General features: G+C 42.4%; 2 protein-coding genes across 5 annotated transcripts in view; one reads left to right on the plus strand and one right to left on the minus strand.

Moving 5' to 3' along the window:
• LOC121540719 (transcription factor SOX-6) overlaps positions 1-3,258 on the minus strand; it is a 164,448-nt gene extending 161,190 nt beyond the window's left edge. For 3 of the 4 annotated variants that reach the window (XM_041849766.2, XM_041849765.2, XM_041849763.2), the window contains exon 1: positions 2,064-2,907. The gene's annotated coding sequence lies outside the window, so the exon portion shown is untranslated. The other variant, XM_041849764.2, reaches the window with a different exon arrangement.
• An 8,419-nt stretch (positions 3,259-11,677) lies between these two features.
• zgc:113274 (uncharacterized protein LOC552925 homolog) lies at positions 11,678-14,599 on the plus strand. Its single transcript, XM_041849762.2, has 2 exons — positions 11,678-12,764; positions 12,866-14,599. Exons 1-2 carry the CDS (start codon positions 11,781-11,783, stop codon positions 13,301-13,303), a joined length of 1,422 nt encoding a protein of 473 aa, XP_041705696.1. The 5' UTR covers positions 11,678-11,780; the 3' UTR covers positions 13,304-14,599.
• Positions 14,600-25,221: the final 10,622 nt, after the last annotated feature.

Below are 25,221 nucleotides of genomic sequence, written 5' to 3' on the forward strand. Positions count from 1 at the left end.
AAACCTCATTATTAAATAGAATACTTATATAGTATATCTGGCTAAAACAACATGATCCTATCATTTTTTAAATATGAAATATAAAATGGAAGTCAGAATCATAAGTAACAATAACAGCTATAGGGTACAATATTGCTAAAGGACATGTGATATGTGATAAGGGTCTATGGGAGACGATCCTCTTTGCTGTTTCTCAAAATTGGTAAGGATCTGAACTCATGTTTAGCCTAATGCATATTGAAATACTGTATATGTAATATTAAGACTTTATAAATGTTAAGTATCGACACAGTAGGGCTATCTTCAAATGAACTTCAAGATTAAACGCGTCGAAATATCCCCAGTGAGCAGACAGCATTGCACAGCTAGCGATTCATTTTCTCTTGATCACCAGCATAAAAACTGGGCATAACTCGAAAATTATTATTTTAACCAAAGATATCCAGAAATGGCTTTTGATATAAATTGATCAACAAAAAAAAACTTTAAAAAACACAATTGCTAATCATAGCCTAATTATGAGAAAATGTGTCACAGTTCTCAATGCAAGGTGTATAGTGGCTTTTTACATTACTTTAAGGTATGTATCATATTAGGTAGGCCTATGTGTGTTTTTTTATATAGGCCTAAATAGTTGGACATGATAGCCTCATTTGGGGAAAGTTACAAGCGCCAAACCTATTAGCATTTGTATGATGGGACCAATTCAATAAAATACATTAATTGTTAGGCTACTGTAAAAGTTCAGTGCGAAAGGATGAGGAATGCTTAATTTGTGGCAGATCATATCAGAATTGACCGCTGAATGAACGACAAACGAACTGTCAATATAATGCAACAGTAGGCTGGCTAAATCCAGGCGAGCTGCAAGTGCGCAGCGACTATAAGGTTTCTCAGACAGTGGATAGCACAGCCCTTGTATAAATGCCGTCCCGGGACAATGTGCTGAATTGGCAGCCTATTTATAAGTCTGCCATTTGGACGTGGACGGCACTCTAATGCCACTTTACCTTATGAGGGAACTTCAACCCACAGCACCTGCTCAAAACAAAATGCCATACGAGATCAACTTCAGCCCCGCGGTCCGCGGATGGTCCCATCGTCAGATTGTTTTTCAAACAGACACTCGCTTACAACGGGGATGTGCTTCTCAATTGGCCAACCATAGAGTACAGGCAATTAACATTCGCTTAAGAATATTGAAACTATTTAAATCGGGATAAACGATCGACGTGTCCAAATGGCAATAAGGCTGCTGCATTTCAATTGTAGAATAAAAAATAAGTGGAACGTTGTGCCCTTTATAGTCTAAATGGGTGTCACTCCCAGTGTTAACATGTTTGTGGGACCAAAAAAAGAAATCTGTATGGCAATTATCTGGATATTGCCACAATCAACTACATTTCCTTTTTAGTGGTTTTAAACATCACTTGCACGCGCGTCGTGCATTCATTTGTCCTCAGTGCGTACGAGCGCTCTCTTTAAATACGTTATCGTCGCGTGTGCAGCACTCCAGACGCGTTATCTGAGAACTTGTGTGCGTCTAAATTTGTGGAACACCCTAAAGTGATGACCTATCTCCCTTTTCCAGAAAGGCTATGGTGGTTATGTGCACCTTGTCCTCCTATACCCTGACATGTAAACGTATAATTTACTTCACCCCATGAATCCTCACCATGACCTCAACGAAACTTTCACTCTGACACCATAGCCATATAGGCTACACCAATTAGGCTATTGTCAAGTGCAAGGCAAAATTTACACTTCTGACTTTTTTTAAATGATGTGTGGAGCCTGACTAAATTAACGCTCCTCCTTATAACATGCATAGGCTATGACATTAATGAATTAAATTACATTTCGTCATTGGCTACCATAGGCTTAATAGGTATTGTATTGCCTTGATTCTATACCAGTAGGCTAGCCTCAGTCAAAAGCAAATTTAGAGAGAAAATGAATCAAGTTTTTAGGCTCCAGGCTGTTTTCAACTTAAACACGAAAAATACATTTCAATGTAGGCTATATAGCCTAGAGGCAATCAATTCCAATTGAAAACAACTTACTTCAATAAGTTCCCCTTTCGTCGCACGGTGTTCTCCGCTGGGACCAATGTCTTGTTTCTTCGGTATTGTCTCCCAATGGATCCGTTTTAGAACGAAGGGTTACGTCTATTTTAATTTATGACTCACAACGCATTATTTTAGGGTCAGTTTCTGTGACCCGAGAGAGTAAACCCGTGAGAGAGACATCGCCTACTCCGCAGACAGCGTCAACAATATTCCCATTTCCAGTTGATTAGAACTGTATCAAATTCATTCTGATTTGGACATGCCGCCGAAGCAAACCGGACTCCCGAGCACACTTCGAATCAACTCTGAAAGGCAATTACACTTGAGGTGGTGGCAAGAAAAGCGCACGTCGTTTTCAATGAATAGTACCACTATGTGGCCGAACATGAAACTACCTCCTACTAAAATAGACTACAATAACCTACCAGCCATCTGCACGCAGCAGGGCTCGCTCGCAAAGCCGGAATGCCGAAAAAACAACTTTTATTAAATTGATTGTGGGCCTATTACAGTAATGGGCTGACAAAAACCCGATTGCAAGGAATGATATACGTTTACATCCTAGTTGTTTAAACACTCAAGTTTAACCAAGTAGTTCAGACTGAAACACTCAACTAACGTAACTATAGGCACAACATTGACAAAATATTCCTATATTTGTCAATTCAAAACGCAATGAAAAAATCAATCTCAATGATAAAACCTGCAAAGATAAAACCTGAACCTCTTAATAACCTACAATGCCGGGACTTTCGACTGGGAGGCAACAGACAGCCAGTCAAAGCATCATATTAATAGAAATGTTGAGAAATAACAACAACCAACAACATAGCCAATGGCTATGGTTACCTTGGTTTGATGTAGGGCCCCATCCAGTCTGTGGGTATCCCGTTGTGTTATCAAATGACAATCATATCACTATTGTCTGTATCGGTGGAGAATGCAATAAAGTTAACTTGTATGGCCATGGGCCACTGAATTAAAACTCCGGTGCGCAAAGTGAGTTTCGCTTGTCAGAATTGAGAGGCGCGTTGATAACTTAATTTCTCCGTCTTCAGCTAGTCAATCTTGGCTATCAACTTGAGCGGCCATGTCATATACAGTATAAGCATTTCCCGTCGTGCAACAATCTCTCAAAGTGAGGCGAAGTGAGTGAGTGTTCAGTGTTGTCGGGACGGACAGGACTCCCTCTCCCCGATGGATGCAAAGAAGAGAGAAAGTGAGAATGAAGAATGAGAAGGACGACGGAGAGAGAGAGAGAGAGAGAGAGAGAGAGAGAGAGAGAGAGAGAGAGAGAGAGAGAGAGAATTTGTGTGAGAGTGAGAGAGTGCTGTTTGTGAGAGAGAGAGAGAATTGAATTGAAATTGAATTGAGAGAGAGAATGTGTGTGTAACGTTTTATAAATAGGTCCATTGGAATTTATATAATGATTAATTTATGCTTCAAAATACAATAACCACAGTGCATAACTGCGTTGACTCGTTTGCTTTATCAGTAAAATAAGTTTCTTTTTGGTTATTTTTAATAGGTGAATTGTAAAATCTGGCTCTTATAATAAACGACTTGCTAAGGAAATCAAACTACCGCTACTTTTGCAATGTCAATGCAACCAGACTTGAGTTGGTTGTTTAATGTCAATGCCATTCATGGCACACATTATACATAGTGGCCATCTAAAACAAATATTGTTTTGGCGGGTGACTTGTTTAATTAATTCGTTTGTTTAATGCTGTTTATAAAAGATAATCAAATGGATAATCAAATCACTTTTGGATACATTTCATTCAATCGTGCGTTAAGAAGAATATAACGACATGTTGACATTTTTGCATAAATGTTTGTCGAATAATTATATTTTAATATAATGACAGGGATAATACGTAGTGAAATGATGTTTGGCTATTTTCTAAATGTTGACTAGATAACTAGCTTACTCCAATATAATAGGCACGTTTCACGGATAAAGCTTTTGTAAGTCCTCCCATAGCCTATGAGCAAATCTAGAATTTTGATTAATTTGACATTTATCGAACATTTTTAATGAATTGTAGCTTATTAATACGGACATGTAGGCTATTTGGTTGTCAACTCATTGAATCAGCTCTTAAAATACGAGATTAGTCTGTTAACGGTAAATCACGCCTATTTGGGGTGTTACACCCCACTGGTTGAAACAACGTGGAATAGACGTTGAATTGATGTTTGTGCCCAGTGGGACTGTTCTGCAATTTCGACCCAATCACGGACATTTTCTTTGATAGGCCTACTACTAAACTTTTATAAAAGTTACTGTTATCAGATTTTCAAATGTTGTAAACATCACCTTCTCTAACTGATAGTCTATAGGTGGATCCATATGCAATGATAAAAATGTATTGAAATAATAAAAATACAAAAATGGTTAGTCAAGGCATGCCATTGTTTTCTAATGACTTCAAGTTATGGTTATTACTAGTAGGGGTTCTATATTTACTTCAACAATTATGGATTACTAGACTATTATAGGGGCATATGGAGTTGAAACTTGAAATATGAGTGCCGTTTGAAGATATGCCTGGTAAAAATGTGGAACAATTCAGTTACTCTTACGCCACCCTGTGGTAAATTTAGACAGCTCAGCTCAAGTTTACCAGGGTGTCTATTTTTACATTTACGTTATTTAGCAGACGCTCTTATCCAGAGCGACTTACAAATTGGTGCATTCAACCTATGATAGCCAGTGGGACAACCACTTTTTTGTTTTGTTTTTTGAATGGGGGGTGGGAGAGGGGGGGGGGGGTAGAAGGATTACTTTTATACTATTCCAGGTATTCCTTAAAGAGGTAGGGTTTCAAGTATCTCCGGAAGGTGGTCAGTGACTCCGCTGTCCTGGCGTTGTGGGGGAGCTTGTTCCACCATTGGGGTGCCAGAGCAGCGAATAGCTTTGACTGGGCTGAGCGGGAACTGTGCTTCCGTAGAGGTAGGGGGGCTAGCAGGCCAGAGGTGGATGAACGTAGTGCCCTCGTTTGGGTGTAGGGTCTGATCAGAGCCTGAAGGTAAGGAGGTGCCGTTCCCCTCACAGCTCCGTAGGCAAGCACCATGGTCTTGTAGTAGATGTGAGCCTCAACTGGAAGCCAGTGGAGTGTGCGGAGGAGCGGGGTGACATGAGAGAACTTGGGAAGGTTGAACACCAGACGGGCTGCAGCGTTCTGGATAAGTTGTAGGGGTTTAATGGCACAGGCAGGGAGCCCATCCAACAGTGAGTTGCAGTAATCTAGACAGGAGATGACAAGTGCCTGGATTAGGACCTGTGCCGCTTTCTGTGTAAGGTAGGGTCGTACTCTGCGAATGTTGTAGAGCATGAACCTGCAGGATCGGGTCACCACTTTGATGTTAGCGGAGAACGACAGGGTGTTGTCCAGGGTCACGCCAAGGTTCTTTGCACTCTGGGAGGAGGACATAATGGAGTTGTCAACCGTGATGGCGAGATCATGGAGCGGGCAGTCCTTCCCCGGGAGGAAGAGCAGCTCCGTCTTGCCGAGGTTCAGCTTGAGGTGGTGATCCGACATCCACACTGATATGTCTGCCATGTATGCCTCTGACATGCAGAGATGCGATTCGCCACCTGGTTATCAGAAGGGGGAAAGGAGAAAATTAATTGTGTGTCGTCTGCGTAGCAATGATAGGAGAGACCATGTGAGGATATGACAGAGCCAAGTGACTTGGTATATAGAGAGAATAGGAGAGGGCCTAGAACTGAGCCCTGGGGGACACCAGTGGTGAGAGCACGTGGTGCGGAGACAGATTCTCGCCACGCCACCTGGTAGGAGCGACCTGTCAGGTAGGACGCAATCCAAGAGTGAGCAGCGCCGGAGATGCCCAACTCGGAGAGGGTGGAGAGAAGGATCTGATGGTTCACAGTATCAAAGGCAGCAGATAGGTCTAGAAGGATAAGAGCAGAGGAGAGAGAGTTAGCTTTAGCAGTGCGGAGAGCCTCCGTGACACAGAGAAGAGCAGTCTCAGTTGAATGACCAGTCTTGAAACCTGACTGGTTTGGATCAAGAAGGTAATTCTGAGAGAGATAGCAGGAGAGTTAGCTAGAGACGGCACGCTCAATAGTTTTGGAGAGAAAAGAAAGAAGGGATACTGGTCTGTAGTTGTTGACATCGGAATGATCGAGTGTAGGTTTTTTGAGGAGGGGTGCCACTCTCGCTCTCTTGAAGCCGGAAGGGACATGGCCAGCGGTCAAGGATGAGTTGATGAGCGAGGTGAGGTGAGGTAAGGGAGAAGGTCTCCGGAAATGGTCTGGAGAAGAGAGGAGGGGATAGGGTCAAGCGGGCAGGTTGTTGGGTGGCTGGCCGTCACAAGTCGCAAGATTTCATCTGGAGAGAGAGGGGGGAAAGAAGTCAAAGCATAGGGTAGGGCAGTGTGAGCAGGACCAGCAGTGTCTATGAAATCAGGGCTCTGCGTTTTGGTTGATCATGTCACATAACCTGGATTTTAACTTTTCTTTAAAGCTTTTTCAACAAACTGTCCCCTCTTCTTTTTATGTCAGATGGTCCAGCAACATCCTCAGACAATTTCGTGCATTTTTGGTCTAATTCTAATTTCTGGAAAAGGCTTAAAATAATGGTTAAAATCCAGGTCATGTGACATGATTAGCCAAAACACAGAGCCCAGTAGCAAGCACACTTTTGGCCAATGTATCAAAATGAGAATATGTAGTATGGAGAGCATTTTCCTTGGGCTGTAGGATGGTAGGTCTGTAGGCATAGCCTCCTTACGAATCCCACACTGGTCTCTAGCATAGGGTCAAATTCAAACAGGTCCATTACAAGTCAGAATGTTGAATAAACTTCATTCGAACTTACTCTACCTGGGCTGTAATCATTAGTCGAAACAGTACACAAGAGTTTCTATTGGACACATTCAGGTAGGTCCCTCCATTTCATTCCTTTTAGGAAACGTTTTGCAACTGAATCGGTGTAATGAATACGACCTTATTGTCCTTATGTCATTGGACATTTTAGAAAATAATAAATATCCACAGGAAAGTATTATTAAACCGACTTTAAAATGCAGGTCTGTGTGGGGCTCTCACAATTTGTTTCTTAATCACCTGAGGCACGCGCACAAGACGTAACTACGTGATGCATGCATACTAACCGAAGTCTTGCAGGTGTTTACATGATTTTGCGCATGTGCCAGGTGATGAGTATCTCTACAGCAGTACCGGCTTAATAGTACTTACCTGTGGATATTTGTCAAATTTCGAGATACAAAGACCAACAACACAGACAACCGGTAGAGTAAGTGCAAATGTAATTGTATTCAACATTCTGGCTTGTAAAGAAGCTTTCCACATTTTTGCAATGCTTTGTTTCACACTGTGTAACCAGAAAGGTGTCACAGTCTGATGTATTAGGACATAGGATGGAGTGCTTCACAGTGGAGTGTCTAAGAGCACAAATCCCTTTTTCAGTTCTCAGTTGACCTTTTATTTAGGTCATGGTGAAAATGATGATATTGGATGGCATCTGCAAATAAACAACATAGGAAAGAACTAGTATCAATATCAACATTTTTTTCAAGACTGTATAAACTAGTATCAAAATGTAGAATGTATAAACTAGTATCAACATGAAGACTGTATAAACTAGTATCAACAATAAGACTTTATAAACTAGTATCAACATTAAGACTGTATAAAGTATGAATGAGATTACCTCAAATCAAACATAGTTAGGGAAGCAAATTGCAAACCATCATAAACAAAGGATAAATGATTATGAGTTTTACAACTTAAGTACGGCTGGGAAAGCACAAACACAGGATCTAATACAGCTCTAGTAAAGCTCTAAAAAAGTTTTAATAAAGCTCAAATAAAGCTCAAATAAAGCTCAAATAAAGCTCAAATAAAGCTCAAATAAAGCTCTAGTAAAGCTATAATAAAGCTATGCAAAAGATTATAGCTCAATAAATGATTTAACAAGCCATAGGACGGCTGCCAGAAGTGTTCCTATATGTCTCAACAACCCAATGAGTAGGTAGCTGTTCATCGACAGAGAAAATAGAAAAATAATGAGTCCGAAAAATGCAACGATGTGCCAGAAAAAACAGGCAGACGGATCAAACATGCCTTGCTCCTCTTCAACCATTTTCATATTGAGAAGGCGTGAGATGGAGAGAAAACATGTGGTTCTGTTGAGTTTTGTGGAAACCATGATGTAGACTGACTGAACAATAGTAATAGCAGTAGCAATAGCAGTAGCAGTAGGATTAGCATTAGCATTAGCCGGTCCTTGGATATTAGAGGGATAGTTCACAGGGTTTTCCACAGACTCATCAGATCTGATACATTGCTTCTGTCTTATACTCGATGTGCAGCGATGTGTCTCAATCTTATACTCGATGTGTCATGGGAGGTTACTCATCAACGGCTGAACTAAAACACAGTAAACAATTATCAAAGTTCTTAGCCTCCTCAGAGGTGCTCAGAGAAATGTTGAAAACCCCAGTGAATGGGAATTCTGAAAATGGGTAGAGGGCTGCGCTCTCAGGAAGACACTTGAAGCTTTTACTGGAATTGGCATGTGAATGGTGGTTGGTCTGTTGAAAATGCGTCAAACTGTATACTGAATTAACTTTCAAACTGTCTGAAGAAGTCCTTTAGAACCTTTAAAGCAAGTGGTTGTTTTCCTGTAAGGATACAGTGAGGGGAAAAAAGTATTTGATCCCCTGCTGATTTTGTACGTTTGCCCAATGACAAAGAAATTATCAGTCTATACTTTTAATGGTAGGTTTATTTGAACAGTGAGAGACAGAATAACACCAACAAAATCCAGAAAAACGCATGTCAGACATTTTATAAATTGATTTGCATTTTAATGAGGGAAATAAGTATTTGACCCCCTCTCAATCAGAAAGATGTCTGGCTCCCAGGTGTCTTTTATACAGGTAACGAGCTGAGATTAGGAGCACACTCTTAAAGGGAGTGCTCCTAATCTCAGCTTGTTACCTGTATAAAAGACACCTGTCCACAGAAGCAATCCAAACTCTCCACCATGGCCAAGACCAAAGAGCTCTCCAAGGATGTCAGGGACAAGATTGTAGACCTACACAAAGCTGGAATGGGCTACAAGACCATCGCCAAGCAGCTTGGTGAGAAGGTGACAACAGTTGGTGCGATTATTCGCAAATGGAAGAAACAAAAAATAACTGTCAATCTCCCTCGGCCTGGGGCTCCATGCAAGATCTCACCTCGTGAAGTTGCAATGATCATGAGAACGGTGAGGAATCAGCCCAGAACTACACGGGAGGATCTTGTCAATGATCTCAAGGCAGCTGGGACCATAGTCACCGAGAAAACAATTGGTAACACACTATGCCGTGAAGGACTGAAATCCTGCAGCGCCCGCAAGGTCCCCCTGCTCAAGAAAGCACATGCATGCCCGTCTGAAGTTTGCCAATGAACATCTGAATGATTCAGAGGAGAACTGGGTGAAAGTGTTGTGGTCAGATAAGACCAAAATTGAGCTCTTTGGCATCAACTCAACTCGCCGTGTTTGGAGGAGGAGGAATGCTGCCTATGACCCCAAGAACACCATCCCCACCGTCAAACATGGAAGTGGAAACATTATGCTTTGGAGGTGTTTTTCTGCTAAGGGGACAGGACAACTTCACCGCATCAAAGGGACGATGGACTGGGCCGTCAAATCTTGGGTGAGAACCTCCTTCCCTCAGCCAGGGCATTGAAAATGGGTCGTAGATGGGTATTCCAGCATGACAATGACCCAAAACACACGGCCAAGGCAACAAAGGAGTGGCTCAAGAAGAAGCACATTAAGGTCCTGGAGTGGCCTAGCCAGTTTCCAGACTTTAATCCCATAGAAAATCTGTGGAGGGAGCTGAAGGTTTGAGTTGCCAAACGTCAGCCTCGAAACAATGACTTGGAGAAGATCTGCAAAGAGGAGTGGGACAAAATCCCTCCTGAGATGTGTGCAAACTTGGTGGCCAACTACAAGAAACGTCTGACCTCTGTGATTGCCAACAAGGGTTTTGCCACCAAGTACTAAGTCATGTTTTTGCAGAGGGGTCAAATACTTATTTCCCCCCATTAAAATGCAAATCAATTTATAACATTGTTGACATGTGTTTTTCTGGATTTTGTTGTTGTTATTCTGTCTCTCACTGTTCAAATAAACCTACCATTAAAATTATAGACTGATCATTTCTTTGTCAGTGGGGGCGGCTTGCAAGCCGAAGAACACCATCCCAACCGTGAAGAACGGGGGTGGCAGCATCATGCTTTGGGGGTGCTTTGCTGCAGGAGGGACTGGTGCACTTCACAAAATAGATGGCATCATGAGGAAGGAAAATTATGTGGATATATTGAAGCAACATTACATTTACATTTTAGTCATTTAGCAGACGCTAAATGGATAACAGCATCTGCTAAGTGGCAATTATTATTTGACCAACTGAGAATGTGATGAAATAAATAAAAGCTGAAATAAATCATTCTCTCTACTATTATTCTGACATTTCACATTCTTAAAATAAAGTGGTGATCCTAACTGATCTAAGACAGGGAATTTTTACTAGGATTAAATATTAAATATCAGGAATTGTGAAAAACTGAGTTTAAATGTATTTGGCTAAGGTGTATTTAACTTCCGAGTTCAACTGTATAAGTAATCTGAGTTTTGATCAACGCTGGGAGCAATATTTAGCCTAGATGTTGACCCATAATTGATTTTCTTTATTTTGTACACATTTTTTTTTTGTAATTATTTATTTTCAAATTAGAAAAGATTACTGCGGTCTGGACCTTGGTGTCCTGATATGTAGTTACAGCCATGATATCAATACACTGTCCACTATGTCACTCGCTAGGTTTCCATGCAATTGGAGACAGATCTTCATGCAAATATTCTAGAATACGCATAATGAAAATATGAGCATTTTCCACCAGTGGTGTGTTTCCACCAAATGGACTTGTGGATAAAAATCCGTGCATTATGACATAGTGCACACAAAATGTACTTTTCCGCTTAAGTTTTCATGTACCGAATAAAAATCTAAAATTCGATATGTTTTCACCGCATTTTCAATTCTATCAATAGTTTTGCAACAAAAACTTGCAGATACATTGCGGGTAAGGTCAACTAGGCTGTACGGGTAGGTTAGTCTACATGATGAAATTATTATGGGTAAGAGCTAGAATATTTGTATTTGTCAAATGGCAGTCAAGCATCGATCATCATGTCACCAGAATAAGACCCTCAATATTTATTGGAAAGGAGTAGGTTATCAAGATCACCGTGCACTCACCACCCTGAGAAGTTCATCATCATTTATTTAATCTGTAGCCTAATAAACTGCATGGTTTCCCAAATTGTAGTGGGAGGACCACACACCATATCATCGTGTCTGCTGGAAAATGCGGATTTTGGCATTTTCGCATGAAAATCTGGATGGAAACCTAGCTGCTGCCACTCACCATGTCACACTATAAAAACACTTTTGTTCTTCTATTCCAGCTCAGAACTATATCCAGCTTGCGGCGCTGTTTTTCGTTTCGGGGCTTGACACCCACTGACATACACAAAAGAAGAAGACAACACGGAAGTAGAATTGGAGGGAGCTTTGTTTTTATTTTTGCAATATGGTCATTCCTTGCGTGGATTTTAGACGCAGCTAACTGAATACCTAACTCTCAGTCCACTGAAAATGGCTAAATTACAGTCTTTGAGTGTGTTTGTTAATACGCGTTTAACAGTGGCTGCCGTAGAGATTATGGGGGCTGTAGAGAAAGTGTTAGCGGAGTACCAGGAGGAGATTTCCAGATCTAAAGAGGAGAATGACAGGCTACGCAGACTGCTGCGGATCACACCGGAGATAAAACTATGTAGAACAGACTCCCTCCAGTTCTCTCTTACCGTCTCCGAGGAGGAGGTTAACCCTGTGCAGCAGCACTGTGACCAGGAGGAATGGAAGTCCAGTCTGGGGACGGATGACCCAGAGCCCATACAGATTAAAGAGGAGGAAGTCGGGACCACTCAGGTGGCAGGGCATCTTCAAGGGATGGAGGCTGACATCATAGAGTTCATATTCACTCCTCCCTGTGTGAAAAGTGATTGTGGTCAGGAGGACCCACTTTTGAGTCTTCCCCAAACCGAGACTGTGGAAAAGAGAGAGCGTGACTCTAAACCATTGGATCTCAAACCTTTTGGCACTGTGACCCACCTCAACATTACCAGTGACCCTCCAGATAATCAAGACAATGTCTCCAGCCACAGCTCAGCTGTAAGCAGCGATCCAGTAGGATTTGACATAAACCCTCCATTGGATCCCAACTCAACATTAAGGAAACCCGGTACTAAAGCCAGCACCACGTATAAAAAAACTCATATACTCCCCATGCCCAGAGTTAGGGTCAGAACCACAGACAGAGGTCTGTTTCATCCAGAGACATTTGAGAGAGCCTCCCAAGATGTGCTGGTAGGGGGCCAGTCAGTCAGGAGTGCAGCGAAAGCACATGGTGTATGCCATGTTACTTTGTTTAGGTACTGTCGGAGGAAAAAGGATAGCGCCAATGCCCGACTGCCAGCATACAGAGCCCACAACAGAGTGTTTAGTCAGGAGCAGGAGAATAATCTGAAGGAGTATCTGTTGAGGGCTGCAGATATATACTTTGGATTGAGTCATAAAGAGGTAAGCTTACAATAGTGCTGGTAGTTGATTACCTATAAGATTTAAAAAGGTCATATAGAGGTTCATAACAGTTCATAATTAATATTGTCTTTATTTTTCAGGTGCGGAGACTTGCATACCAGCTTGCCCAACACTACCGCTGCAAGTACCCTGAGACCTGGGCCACCAAGGAGATGGCAGGGAAAGACTGGTTCACCTCCTTCCTCAAAAGGCACCCCGGCCTCTCCATCCGACAGCCTCAAGCCACCAGTCTATTGAGGGGGACAAGTTTCAATGCAACGAACGTGTCTCAGTTCTTCAACAACCTTTCTACTATTCTGGGCCGCCACCACTTTGAGGCCAAAGATGTGTGGAACATGGATGAGACCAGCACCGCAACAGACCAAGTGCCGGACAAAATCATTGCCAACAGAGAGAGGAAGCAGGTCGGACCAACGACATCTGCAGAGAGAGGAACATTGGTTACTACGGCACTAGCGGTCAATGCTGGATCGAAGTGTTTACGGCCCCCAGAGGAGATACATCAACAGTGCCATTGATTGCTGGATAAAGACGTACCCTGGCAGAACGGTCTCCAAATACGACATACCAGGAATTGTGGCAACAGCCCTACCATCTGCTGTAACACCAGCCAACGTCATGGCTGGGTTTCACTGTACCGGATATGGCCATTAACCCTACTGTCTTTACAGAAGCCAAATTCTCACGGGCTTTTGTAACAGGTCATCCTGCCCCCGCCGCCACAGAGGAGCCAGCTGCAGCACCAGGGGGCCATGGTGTCTCTCCACAGGCCCAGCCCAGGGTGGAGGTCAATGCAAGTCCTGCGGGGCGGTCTGTCTCTCCTGGGCAGGGGGAGGTCCAAGCCCATTCCACCTCTGGGGATCACCTCCACGCTGTCTCAGATCCATCTACACCTGAAGATCTCTTCTGTGATTCTGCGCTGAGTCAATCCATCCCCACAGATGACTTCAGCCTTGTCTAAACATCAGACCGTTACCATGGTTACGCCATGGATCTCAGTCTGAAAGAAGTCACTGTAAAAAAGACGCAATAGTCTACAAGACAGAATGTTGAATACATTGATATTTAAACGTACTTTACCGGTTTTCCGTGCTGTTGGTCCTTTTGGTGGTAGGAAGCGGAGATGGGGTATCCACAGGAAAGTGTTGTTTACCTGACTTTTGTGGCGCCGGTAGGTTCTGTTGCTTGTATATCCCATGTCCTGATGCATTCCATGTGATGCACAATATGTAAACAATAACCCAATGTAACCGAATGTTGTCGACCAAAGCCTGTTCCCTCTCAATCAGCTGAAAGTGCTTGGGAAATGTGCCATCTGATTGCGTGGGACAACGTTTGGTCTGTGCTTCGGTTAAATTTGGCCATTGTTGACATATTGTGCAAGTCCCGTGCGAATTGTGTCAGCATTGAAAATACAAACCGACATACAGACCAGCGTACTGAAAGTAATAACACTACTCTGTGGATATTTTGGCTCAGATTACCTCCTACATAAGGACAAACTCAGCGGACAACAGGTAAAGTACGTTCAAATTAAGTTTCATGAGCCTACATGTTAGAGATGAGAGAGGAGTCTTCCACTCTCGGATTAGTAGAGGCTAACTTCAGCCCTGTAGCTGTCCGACCTTTCCCCAAGGCGAAGGAGAAGAACGACCACCATTCTAACCGATACCCCTGTCAAGGTGCCCTGGAGGAGGAGAAAACAGAATATAGTGATAGCGCAGCTTGGAGAAACAGTGTGGCAAAAAATCTAATCAAATCACATTTTATTTGTCACTTGCACCAAATACAACAGGTGTAGACATTACAGTGAAATGCTTACTTACAAGCCCTTAACCAACAATGCAGTTTAACAAAACAATTTAAAAAGCAAATAATTAAAGAACAGCAGTAAAATAAAATAACAGTAGGGAGGTTATATACAGGGGGTACCGGTACAGAGTCAATGTGCGGGGGCACTGGTTAGTCGAGGTAATTGAGGTAATATGTACATGTGGGTAGAGTTAAAGTGACTATGCATAAATAATAAACAGAGTAGCAGCAGCGTAGTCCGGGTAGCCATGATTAGCTGTTCAGGAGTCTTATGGTTTGGGGGTAGAAGCTGTTAAGAAGCCTTTTGGACCTAGACTTGGCGCTCCGGTACCGCTTGCCGTGCGGTAGCAGAGAGAACAGTCTATGACTAGGGTGGCTGGAGTCTTTGATAATTTTTAGGGCCTTCCTCTGACACTGCCTGGTATAGAGGTCCTGGATGGCAGGAAGCTTGGCCCCAGTGATGTACTGGGCCGTACGCACTACCCTCTGTAGTGCCTTGGGGTCGGAGGTCGAGCAGTTGCCATACCAGGTGGTGATGAAGAGAGCTCAGAAGAGAGCAACTAAGTAGGATGAACAGGAAGTTGTGGGGTAGATTTAGGCTCATCTATGCCAGGGCAGATCTGGGTGCAATGCTTGTTCAGTCATGGGTGGGCACACAAGGCCTACACTGAAGGAGATCTACATCTGTCACAACTGCGAGACAAAGTAAACCAATTACAGGTTTATGCACTTTTGTTTTGCACAATTTCATTTTAATTTCCTCAAACAATTACAACAAGTGTTTTCCATACTTGTGTTGTTCACATTTTGTCTTTGTCTGAAGTTACTTTTTGCACTTAGTTCAGAAAGAATGGTTCTATATTTCTCATTTTATAATTTTATACCTCTTCTATTGCCTGATTTTATTTTTTTTACTTTAAAAAAAGAAGTTTCACTTAGAAGATGCTCTTATCTTGTGCGTCTTACAGGAGCAATTAAGAGTTAAGTGCCTTGCTCAAGGGCACATCGACAGATGTTTCACCTGGTCGGCCCTTTCGGTTACTGGTCCAATGCTCTTAACCGCTAGGCTGCCTGGGTGCTGTTTTAGACAACATTGTCTTTTGTGGATCCATTTTATTCCCTTCATTTAAATCTTAAAGCTGCAATATGTAACTTTTTGGGCAACCCAACAAAATTCACATAGAAATGTTAGGTATAGATCTGTCATTCCCATTGAAAGCAAGTCTAAGGCCTCCTGAGTGGCGCAGCGGTCTAAGGCACTGCATCGCAGTGCTTGAGGCGTCACAGCCGGCCGTGACCGGGAGACCCATGAGGCGGCGCACAATTGGCCCAGCGTCGTCCGGGTTAGGGGAGGGTTTGGTCAGCCGGGATGTCCTTGTCCGATCACGATCTAGCGACTCCTGTGGCAGGCCAGGTGCATGCACGCTGACACGGTCACCAGTTGTACGGAGTGTCCTCCGACACGTTGGTGCGGCTGGCTTCCGGGTTAAGCGAGCAGTGCGGCTTGGCAGGGTCGTGTTTCGGAGGACGCATGGCTCTTGACCTTCGCCTCTCCCGAGTCTGTACGGGAGTTGCAGCGATGGGACAAGACTGTAACTTTTCTATGTGTGCTATTTCTATGCTTCCCGTTCTTAAGTTTCGTTTTTGTGTCTTATTTTCAGTTTTGTACACCAGTTGAAAATACAATCTTTTTGGTTATGGAAAATATATACTAAACAAAAATATAAACGCAACATGCACTGGGGAGCCAGGCCCAGTCAATCAGAATGAGTTTTTCACCACAAAAGGGCTTTATTACAGACAGAAATACTCCTCAGTTTCATCAGCTGTCCGATTGGCTGATCTCAGTCGATCCCGCAGGTGAAGAAGCCGGATGTGGAGGTCCTGGGCTGGCGTAGTTACACGGGGTCTGTGGTTGGAGGCCGGTTGGAGAAACTGCAAAATTCTCTAAAACGAGAATAGAGAACTTATGGTAGAGAAATTAACATTACATTCTCTGGCAACAGCACCGATGGACATTCCTGCAGTCAGCATGCCAATTGCACGCTCCTTCAAAACTTGAGACATCTGTGGCATTGTGTTGTGACAAAACTGCACATTTTAGTGGCCTTTTATTGTTCCCAGCAGAAGGTGCACCTGTGTAATGATCATGCCGTTTAATCAGCTTCTTGATTTGCCACACCTGTTAGGTGGATGGATTATCTTGGCAAAGGAGAAATGCTCACTAACAGGGATGTAACCAAATTTGTGCACAAAATTTGAGAGAAGCTTTTTGTGCATATGGAACATTTCTGGGATCTTTTATATCAGCTCATGAAACATGGGACCAACACTTTACATGTTGCGTTTATATTTTTGTTCAGTATATTTCACAGCAGTTTAGATGGTACAATGATTCTCTATACTATACTTGCTTGTTTTGTCACAAACTGAAATTAGGCAAACTATTAGAATTTTAGCAACCAGGAAATGGCAGAGCGATTTCTGCATAGTGCACCTTTAACTGATGGCCTGGAATAAAATTTAAAACATTTAAGCACAGCCCATTGTCTACTCTAGTTCATATTCCTTTAATCAACAAGTGACTGAATGTTTGAAAAATATGACATTAGAATTTTGCATTAATCAATTGACTTAATTGATTAGCTTTGAGTCCTTACAATAGGCTTTATTTTAGCATAAAACTGTATACTGAATGCACTTTCAAACTGCCGGAAGAAGTTCTGTAGAACCTTTAAAGTAACTGTCCAGTGAAAACCTCACTTTTAAAAGTTCATACCCAAATAATGTTGCTGACTCATCCTATACTCGTATTTGTGGCCAAAGCATAAATTATAGAAAAATCACTTCAAAAACCCCACCTCAATCAGTGGAGGGTGCTGAGGGGAGGATGGCTTATAATAATGGCTGGAATGGGGTAAATGGAATGGCATCAAATGGAAACCATGTGTTTGATGTATTCGATACCATTCCACCTATTCCGCTCCAGCCGTTACCACGAGCCCGTCCTCCCCAATTAAGGTGCCACCAACCTCCTGTGCTCAAACTTGAATCTCAAACAGAAGGTTGCAAAAATGCTTTCTATTTCCTCATAGAGGAGGATGTCATCCTGAGGAGGATGAGCTGACCAATCAGTGGTCTACTTGCGTGAATATTTTTTATGACCGATATACACCCACGCCATTCTGTTGTTGGGGTACGCCCGCACCAATCCAACACAGAAAAGCTGCTTTTTAACATAGATAATTACCATATTTTGAAAGGAAAACTATTTCACTCATATTGTAAATAATTATACAGTGCCTTTAGAAAGCATTCACATCCCTTTACTTTTTCCACATTTTGTTGTGTTACAAAGTGGGATTAAAATTGATTTCATTGTCAGTTTTGGTCAACAATCTACACAAAATACTCTAATGTCAAAGTGGAAGATACATTCTAACATTTAAAAAAGAATGAAAAATAAAACACTAATAATTTCACCATATTCAAAGGGATATTTTTTTACACATCTACCAATCTGCCCTTCTTTGTGAGGCATTGAAAAATCTCCCCGGTCTTTGTGGTTGAATCTGTGCTTAAAAATCACTACTCGATTGAGGGACCTTACAGATAATTGTATGTGTGGGGTACAGAGATGGGGCAGTCATTCAAACATCATGTTAACCACTATTATTTAATACAGAATGAGTCCATGTAACTTGTGATTTGTTAAGCACATTTTTACTCCTGAATTTATTTAGGCTTGCCATAACAAAGGGGTTTAATACTTATTGACATTTCAGCTTTTCATTTTTTACTAATTCATAAAATGTCAATCTCAATTTAATCAATTTTAAATTCAGCTGCTGTAACACAAAAAAATATGGAAAAAGTCAAGGGGTGTGAATACTTTCTGAAGGCACTGTAGATTCCACATCACAATACATTGACAAAATATGTTGAAACAACCTTGATTTAACCAGTTTGTGCCTAGTGGGTTAAGTTTGTGTGCACCCCTCTCCCCAAATGTATTTAGCTATTAGACATTGTACACAAACATGCCCCTGAAATACTTTCTGAAGGCACTGTAAGTCATATTTAATAGAACTCTGGAAACACTGGACAGTTACTTTAAAGCAAGTGGTTGTTTTCCTGTAAGGATACCTTATGCTTACATTATGGCCATTCTTCTGAAAAAGTCATTTAAAAAGAGGACCAGAACCTATGATATGAATAATCAAGGACTTGGGACTATAAAGTTATATCGGCAAAATGTACAATTTTGATGTACATAGTGAATCATTTACAGATAATAACACAGATATAAAGTTCAGTTCATGAGCCATTCAATGATTCAACTGTACACTATGTACATCAAAATTGTAGATTTTGCCGATATAACTTTATAGTCCCAAGTCCTTGATTATTCATATCATAGGTTCTGGTCCTCTTTTTAAATGATTTAGATTGTTTCCACCACTTTTACAGAAGAATGGCCATAATGTAAGCTCTTTATGGTAAAAACGAATAAATACAGGTGCCTTAGAGCATGTTTAAGGCCCTTAGGAGAGGCATTGCTGTTTTGTCTTGTTCTATATCAATACAAAAACCTCCATGGAAGGAGTATTTCACAATACTAGCAAGTAGTTTACTGACTTTGGGTGTCAGAAACCAGAAAATATATCTGTTTACTCATCCAGAGCTTTCACAATGTTGCTAGTTATCCATAGGATATAGTATATTTGTCAATTTAGGGAACTATCGCTTTAACAAATGTTTGATGAACATTAATTAATATATTTGATGATGTGATTAGAAAGAAGGAAGGATATTATCTTGATTTAATCAATAAATGCGTGTACTTTTCTATTGAAATAATTGTAACATTCGGTGCCAGATAGAACTTTATGGCTGAACACAGATTGACATTTCAGAGCCATAAGGTTTTAGGAATTTTGTTTGTACTTTTTACCCCTTTTTCGTGATATTAAATTGGTAGTTACAGTCTTGTCCCATCACTGCAACTCCCCTACGGACTCAGGAGAGGCGAAGGTCGAGAGCCATGCGTCCTCCGAAACGCGACCCTGCCAAGCCGCACTGCTTCTTGACACACTGCTCGCTTAACCCGGAAGCCAGCCGCACCAATGTGTCGGAGGAAACACCGTCCAGTTGGCGACCAAAGTCAGCTTGCAGGCGTCTGCCACAAGGAGTCGCTAGAGCGCGATGGGGCAAGGAAATCCTGGCCGGCCAAACCCTCCACTAACCCGGACTACACATTGCCAATTGTGCGCCGCCTCATGGGTCTCCCAGTCACGGCCGGCTGTGACACAGCCTGGGATCGAACTCGGTTCTGTAGTGACGCCTCAAGCACTGCGATGCAGTGCCTTAGACCGCTGTGCCACTCGGGAGGCCAGGTTTTAGGATTTTGATACTTTGCACTTTAGGTACCTTTAAGTTGAGGACTTTAATGGGTTATGAAAGACGATTTCACTACAAAACAGTTCAGAGATATGGGATGTGAAAACGTTAATGCTCAATATCTCAGAATAACTATTCTTTATGCAGATAGAACCTTATTGTCCCAAGGTCTCGAACTGTCACTCACCATATCACCCTTCAAAAATCACTTTCGTTCTTACACTATATTTACAAAAGTATGTGGACACCCCTTCAAATTAGTGGATTCGACTATTTCAGCCACACCCGTTGCTTACAGGTGTATAAAATCGGACTCACAGCCAAGCAATCTTCATAGACAAACATTGGCAGTAGAATGGCCTTACTGAAGAGCTCAGTGACTTTCAATGTGGCACCATCATAGGATGGTCGTCAAATTTCTGCCCTGCTAGAGCTGCCTCGGTCAACCGTAAGTTCTGTTATTGTGAAGTGGAAAAGTCTAGGAGCAACAACAGCTCAGCCGCGAAGTGGTAGGCAACACAAGCTCACAGAACGGGACCGCCAAGTGCTGAAACAACACTCACTACCGAGTTCCAAACTGCCTCTGGAAGCAAAGTCAGCACAAGAACTGTTCGTCGGGAGCTTCATGAAATGGGTTTCCATGGCCGAGCAGCCGCACACAAGCCTAAGATCACAATGCGCAATGCCAAGTGTCGGCTGGAGTGGTGTAAAGTTAGCCGCCATTGGACTCTGGAGCAGTGGAAACGCGTTCTCTGGAGTGATAAATCACGCTTCACCATCTGGCAGTCCGACGGACAAATCTGGGTTTGGCACATGCCAATGCATAGTGCCAACTGTAAAGTTTGGTGGAGGAGGAATAATAGTCTGGGGCTGTTTTTCATGGTTTGGGCTAGGCCCCTTAGTTCCAGTGAAGGGAAATCGTAACGCTACAGCATACAATGACATTCTAGATTCTGTGCTTCCAACTTTGTGGCAACAGTTTGGGGAAGGCCCTTTCCTGTTTCTTCATGACAATGCCCCTGTGCTCTTGTGGCTGAATGGAAGCAAGTCCCATTTTACATTTACATTTTAGTCATTTAGCAGACGCTCTTATCCAGAGCGACTTACAGTTAGTGAGTGCATACATTTTCATACTGGCCCCCCGTGGGAAACGAACCCACAACCCTGGCGAAAGTCTTCCCAGAAGAGTGGAGGCTGTTATAGTAGCAAAGGGGGGACCAACTCCATATTAATGTCCATGATTTTGGAATGAGATGTTCGACGAGCAGGTGTCCACATACTTTTGGTATTTTGTGGTCCTCTGTAGCTCAGCTGGTAGAGCACGGCGCTTGTAACGCCAAGGTAGTGGGTTCGATCCCCGGGACCACCCATACACAAAACAAAAAAAAATGTATGCACGCATGACTGTAAATCGCTTTGAATAAAAGCGTCTGCTAAATGGCATATTATATTATTATTATTATGTACTGTAGTATATCTATCCCAGCTCAGAACTCTATCCAGCTGGCGGCGCTGTTGTCCGTTTCAGGCTCGCTACCCGCTGACAAACACTAAAGAATAAGACAACACGGAAGTAGAATTGGAGGAAGCTTTGTTTTTATTTTGCAACAGGAATATTCCTTACGTGGATTTTAGACGCAGTTAACTCTCAGTCCACTGAAAATGGCTAAATTACAGTCTTTGAGTGTGTTTGTTAATACGCGTTTAACAGTGGCTACCGTAGAGATTATGGGGGCTGTAGAGAAAGTGTTAGCGGAGTACCAGGAGGAGATTTCCAGATCTAAAGTGGAGAATGACAGGCTACGCAGACTGCTGCGGATCACACCGGAGATAAAACGATGTAGAACAGACTCCCTCCAGTTCTCCCTTACCGTATCTGAGAAGGAGGTTAACCCTGTGCAGCAGCACTGTGACCAGGAGGAATGGAACTCCAGTCTGGGAACGGATGACCCAGAGCCCATACAGATTAAAGAGGAAGAGGAGGAAGTCGGGACCACTCAGGTGGCAGGGCATCTTCAAGGGCTGGAGCCTGACATTGTAGAGTTCATGTTCACTCCTCCCTGGGTGAAAAGTGATTGTGATCAGGACGACCTAATTCAGTCCTTGACTCTTTCCCAAACCAAGACTGTGGAGAACAGAGAGAGTGACTCTAAAAAATTGGATCTCAAACCTTTTGGCCCTGTGACCCACCTCGACAATCCCTATGACCCTCGAGATAATCAAAACAATGTCTCCAGCCACAGTTCAGCTGCAAGCAGTGATCTAGTAGGATTTGACATAAGCCCACCATTGGATCCCAACCCACCATTGAGGAAACCCAGCACCACGTCTAAAAAACATGACTGCGGGAAAATGTTAAATTGCAAGGGGACCCTGAACAGGCATATACAGACTTACACAGGAGAAAAATCATTTAACTGTGATAACTGCAGGAAAAGCTTCAGTCGCAAGGATACCCTTAACATGCATATACGGACTCACACAGGAGAGAAACCGTTTGTCTGTGGTGACTGCGGGAAAAGCTTCAGACAGAAGGCTACCCTTAACAGGCATATACGGACTCACACAGGAGAAAAACCATTTAGCTGTGGTGCCTGCGGGAAAAGCTTCAACCATAAGGGAAACCTAACTGTTCATAAACTGACGCACACAGGAGAGACACCTTTTACCTGTGGGGACTGCGGGAAAAGCTTCAGACAGAAATATAGCCTTAAAAAGCATATATCGACTCACACAGGAGAGACATTTAACTGTGCTGACTGCGGCATAAGCTTCAGACACAAAGTGAACCTGGAGAGTCATATACTTGTTGTCCACAAATAAACAAAACAGAATGAAAACAAAAAGAAGAAAGAAAATGAAACACAAAGATCTTCTGTCAGGAGTTGGGAATAAAAAGGCAGGATATGGATATCACTGTTAGGAAATCAAATCAATTGTAGATCATTCATGTTGTAGGTTTCAGAGATGTACTTTTGTAAAATGTTCTATGTAAATAAAGTAAAATTTTATTTGAATGACGATATTATGATCAAACATTTAAAAGGGGTAATGGAAACACTTTAGGAAGTAAATCTAAGCAAAGAGATGTATTCAATCAACTAATACTAAACATGAGCATTTAACATAAAAACATATCTATATTTAGTATTTTGATCGTCGACAAGGTTTATTTGAGCTATGGTCAGCGCCATTTTCTATTGCCATAGTAACGACTGACGCGAGTGCGTCACTGGCAGGAATCAGCAGTCTGTGGTATTGAATTTTTCGCGCGGAGAGAATCGAAGAGAGTGAGGTTAGGTGCAGACAACTAAGATGGCAACAACAATTAGTAATTCAAATATGAACTGTATAGCGCCAGGCTGTACGAATTGGCTCCAAAAAAAAATCCCTCGGTAAGGTACCATCGGCTGCGCAAGGACCCACAACTTTTGAAGAAATGGCTCCATGTCCTGAAGAGGAAGGACGTGCCAACTCGAGCTGGCAGGATCTGCAGGCAGCGCTTCGCGGAGGAAGACTTCGCGATGAAAGGCACTTTCGATGCGGCAACCGGGAGTTTCCGAATGGAAAGGAGTCATAGGCCTACGTTGAATCCCTCTGCTTGCCCCTCCATTTTCAATTTCTAGGGTTATGGTGTACAGTAGGGGTTACCGACCGACCATCATCAACATCGCTGACTTCGGAGTCAAGACAAAGTCGGACTGAACGGAGGAGGCGACGCGAGGCAATGGAGCCTGAGGTAACGTTAACCGATCTTGAGTCATGACTGTTGTTGACTAGGCTAGCGTTAGACACTGGACAACTTTGATGTAACTCTAGTTGAAGGTAACTAGCTAATTGCGTCTGAAGTGTTTTGTGAAACACCCCCCCAGCAACTAACGTTAGCAAGAAACTCAACTGCAACTAAAATTGCAACAGTTTCTCCGTGTAGCTCTAATTAGGTAGCTAGCTAGCTTCCACCTCAGATAGTCAAGTATTACATTTTGTTGACAGATTTGTTTTTGGAATGCTTTGTTAGCTCCACCTTATTTAGCTAGACTGAAGTTGACAGCTAATGTTTGCTGAAAAATAAATGTCCTTGTATTTGCTTTGCTGTTTGTGTGTGCGTGTGTGTTGACATAGCAAACATGACCGTTAACGCCAACTGATATATTTCGGTTCAGTTGTCTTAACACAACGTTTCTTTGTTTTCAGGATGACATCCTTCATCCTGGAGGAGACTGTGCAGGAGGAGGCAAATGCAAATCCATGTTATTTCTAAGGCTATGATTTATTTCAAGACACAATCTGTCATCCCTGAGGCCATTTTGGATATAAAATGGACAATATACAGTATATGCAGTGATTCTTGAATGTAACTATAGCCTAATAGATGCCTTAATATTTTTACATCAACAGGAAAGAATGATTAGTACAGCATGCCAAACTGACTCCTGGGTGCCAGGATGTTCCTTTGCTGCGGTAGAGAAGAGGTCCACTGGGACCATCACTAAAGAGCTCGAGGCCCAGCTAGATTGCTCTCACGACCATCAGTATACAACCGAGTCCTGCCCCTATCCACCACAGATGGAGATGATGGAGAGTGAGAGTTAGATGAGTGACGACCAGGACTCACTGTATGAACCAGAGAGCTCAGAATCACAATCATCACAGTGCGAGCCAAGAGATACTATCGAAGAGTGTGTGCAAGATCTGAAATACAGTTGAAGTCAGAAGTTTACATACACTTACAGTGAGGGAAAAAAGTATTTGATCTCCTGCTGATTTTGTAAGTTTGCCCACTGACAAAGAAATTATCCGTCTATAATTTTAATGGTAGGTTTATTTGAACAGTGAGAGACAGAATAACAACAACAAAAATCCAGAAAAACGCATGTCAAACATTTTATAGATTGATTTGCATTTTAATGAGGGAAATAAGTATTTGACCCCCTCTCAATCAGAAAGATTTCTGGCTCCCAGGTGTCTTTTATACAGGTAACGAGCTGAGATTAGAAGCACAATCTTAAAGGGAGTGCTCCTAATCTCAGCTTGTTACCTGTATAAAAGACACCTGTCCACAGAAGCAATCAATCAATCAGATTCCAAACTCTCCACCAAGATTGTAGACCTACACAAGGCTGGAATGGGCTACAAGACCATCGCTAAGCAGCTTGATGAGAAGGTGACAACAGTTGGTGTGATTATTCGCAAATGGAAGAAACACAAAATAACTGTAAATCTC

The sequence above is a fragment of the Coregonus clupeaformis genome, chromosome 26 (assembly GCF_020615455.1).
Source record: "Coregonus clupeaformis isolate EN_2021a chromosome 26, ASM2061545v1, whole genome shotgun sequence".
Taxonomy (NCBI): Eukaryota; Metazoa; Chordata; class Actinopteri; order Salmoniformes; family Salmonidae; genus Coregonus; species Coregonus clupeaformis.

What these genes read in the sequence shown, in the direction of transcription:
- zgc:113274 (XM_041849762.2), top strand. Translation starts at nt 11,781, where the DNA reads ATGGCTAAATTACAGTCTTTGAGTGTGTTTGTTAATACGCGTTTAACA. An exon ending in TTGGATTGAGTCATAAAGAG is followed by an intron (nt 12,765 to 12,865) that starts GTAAGCTTACAA and finishes TTTATTTTTCAG; the next exon opens with GTGCGGAGACTTGCATACCA.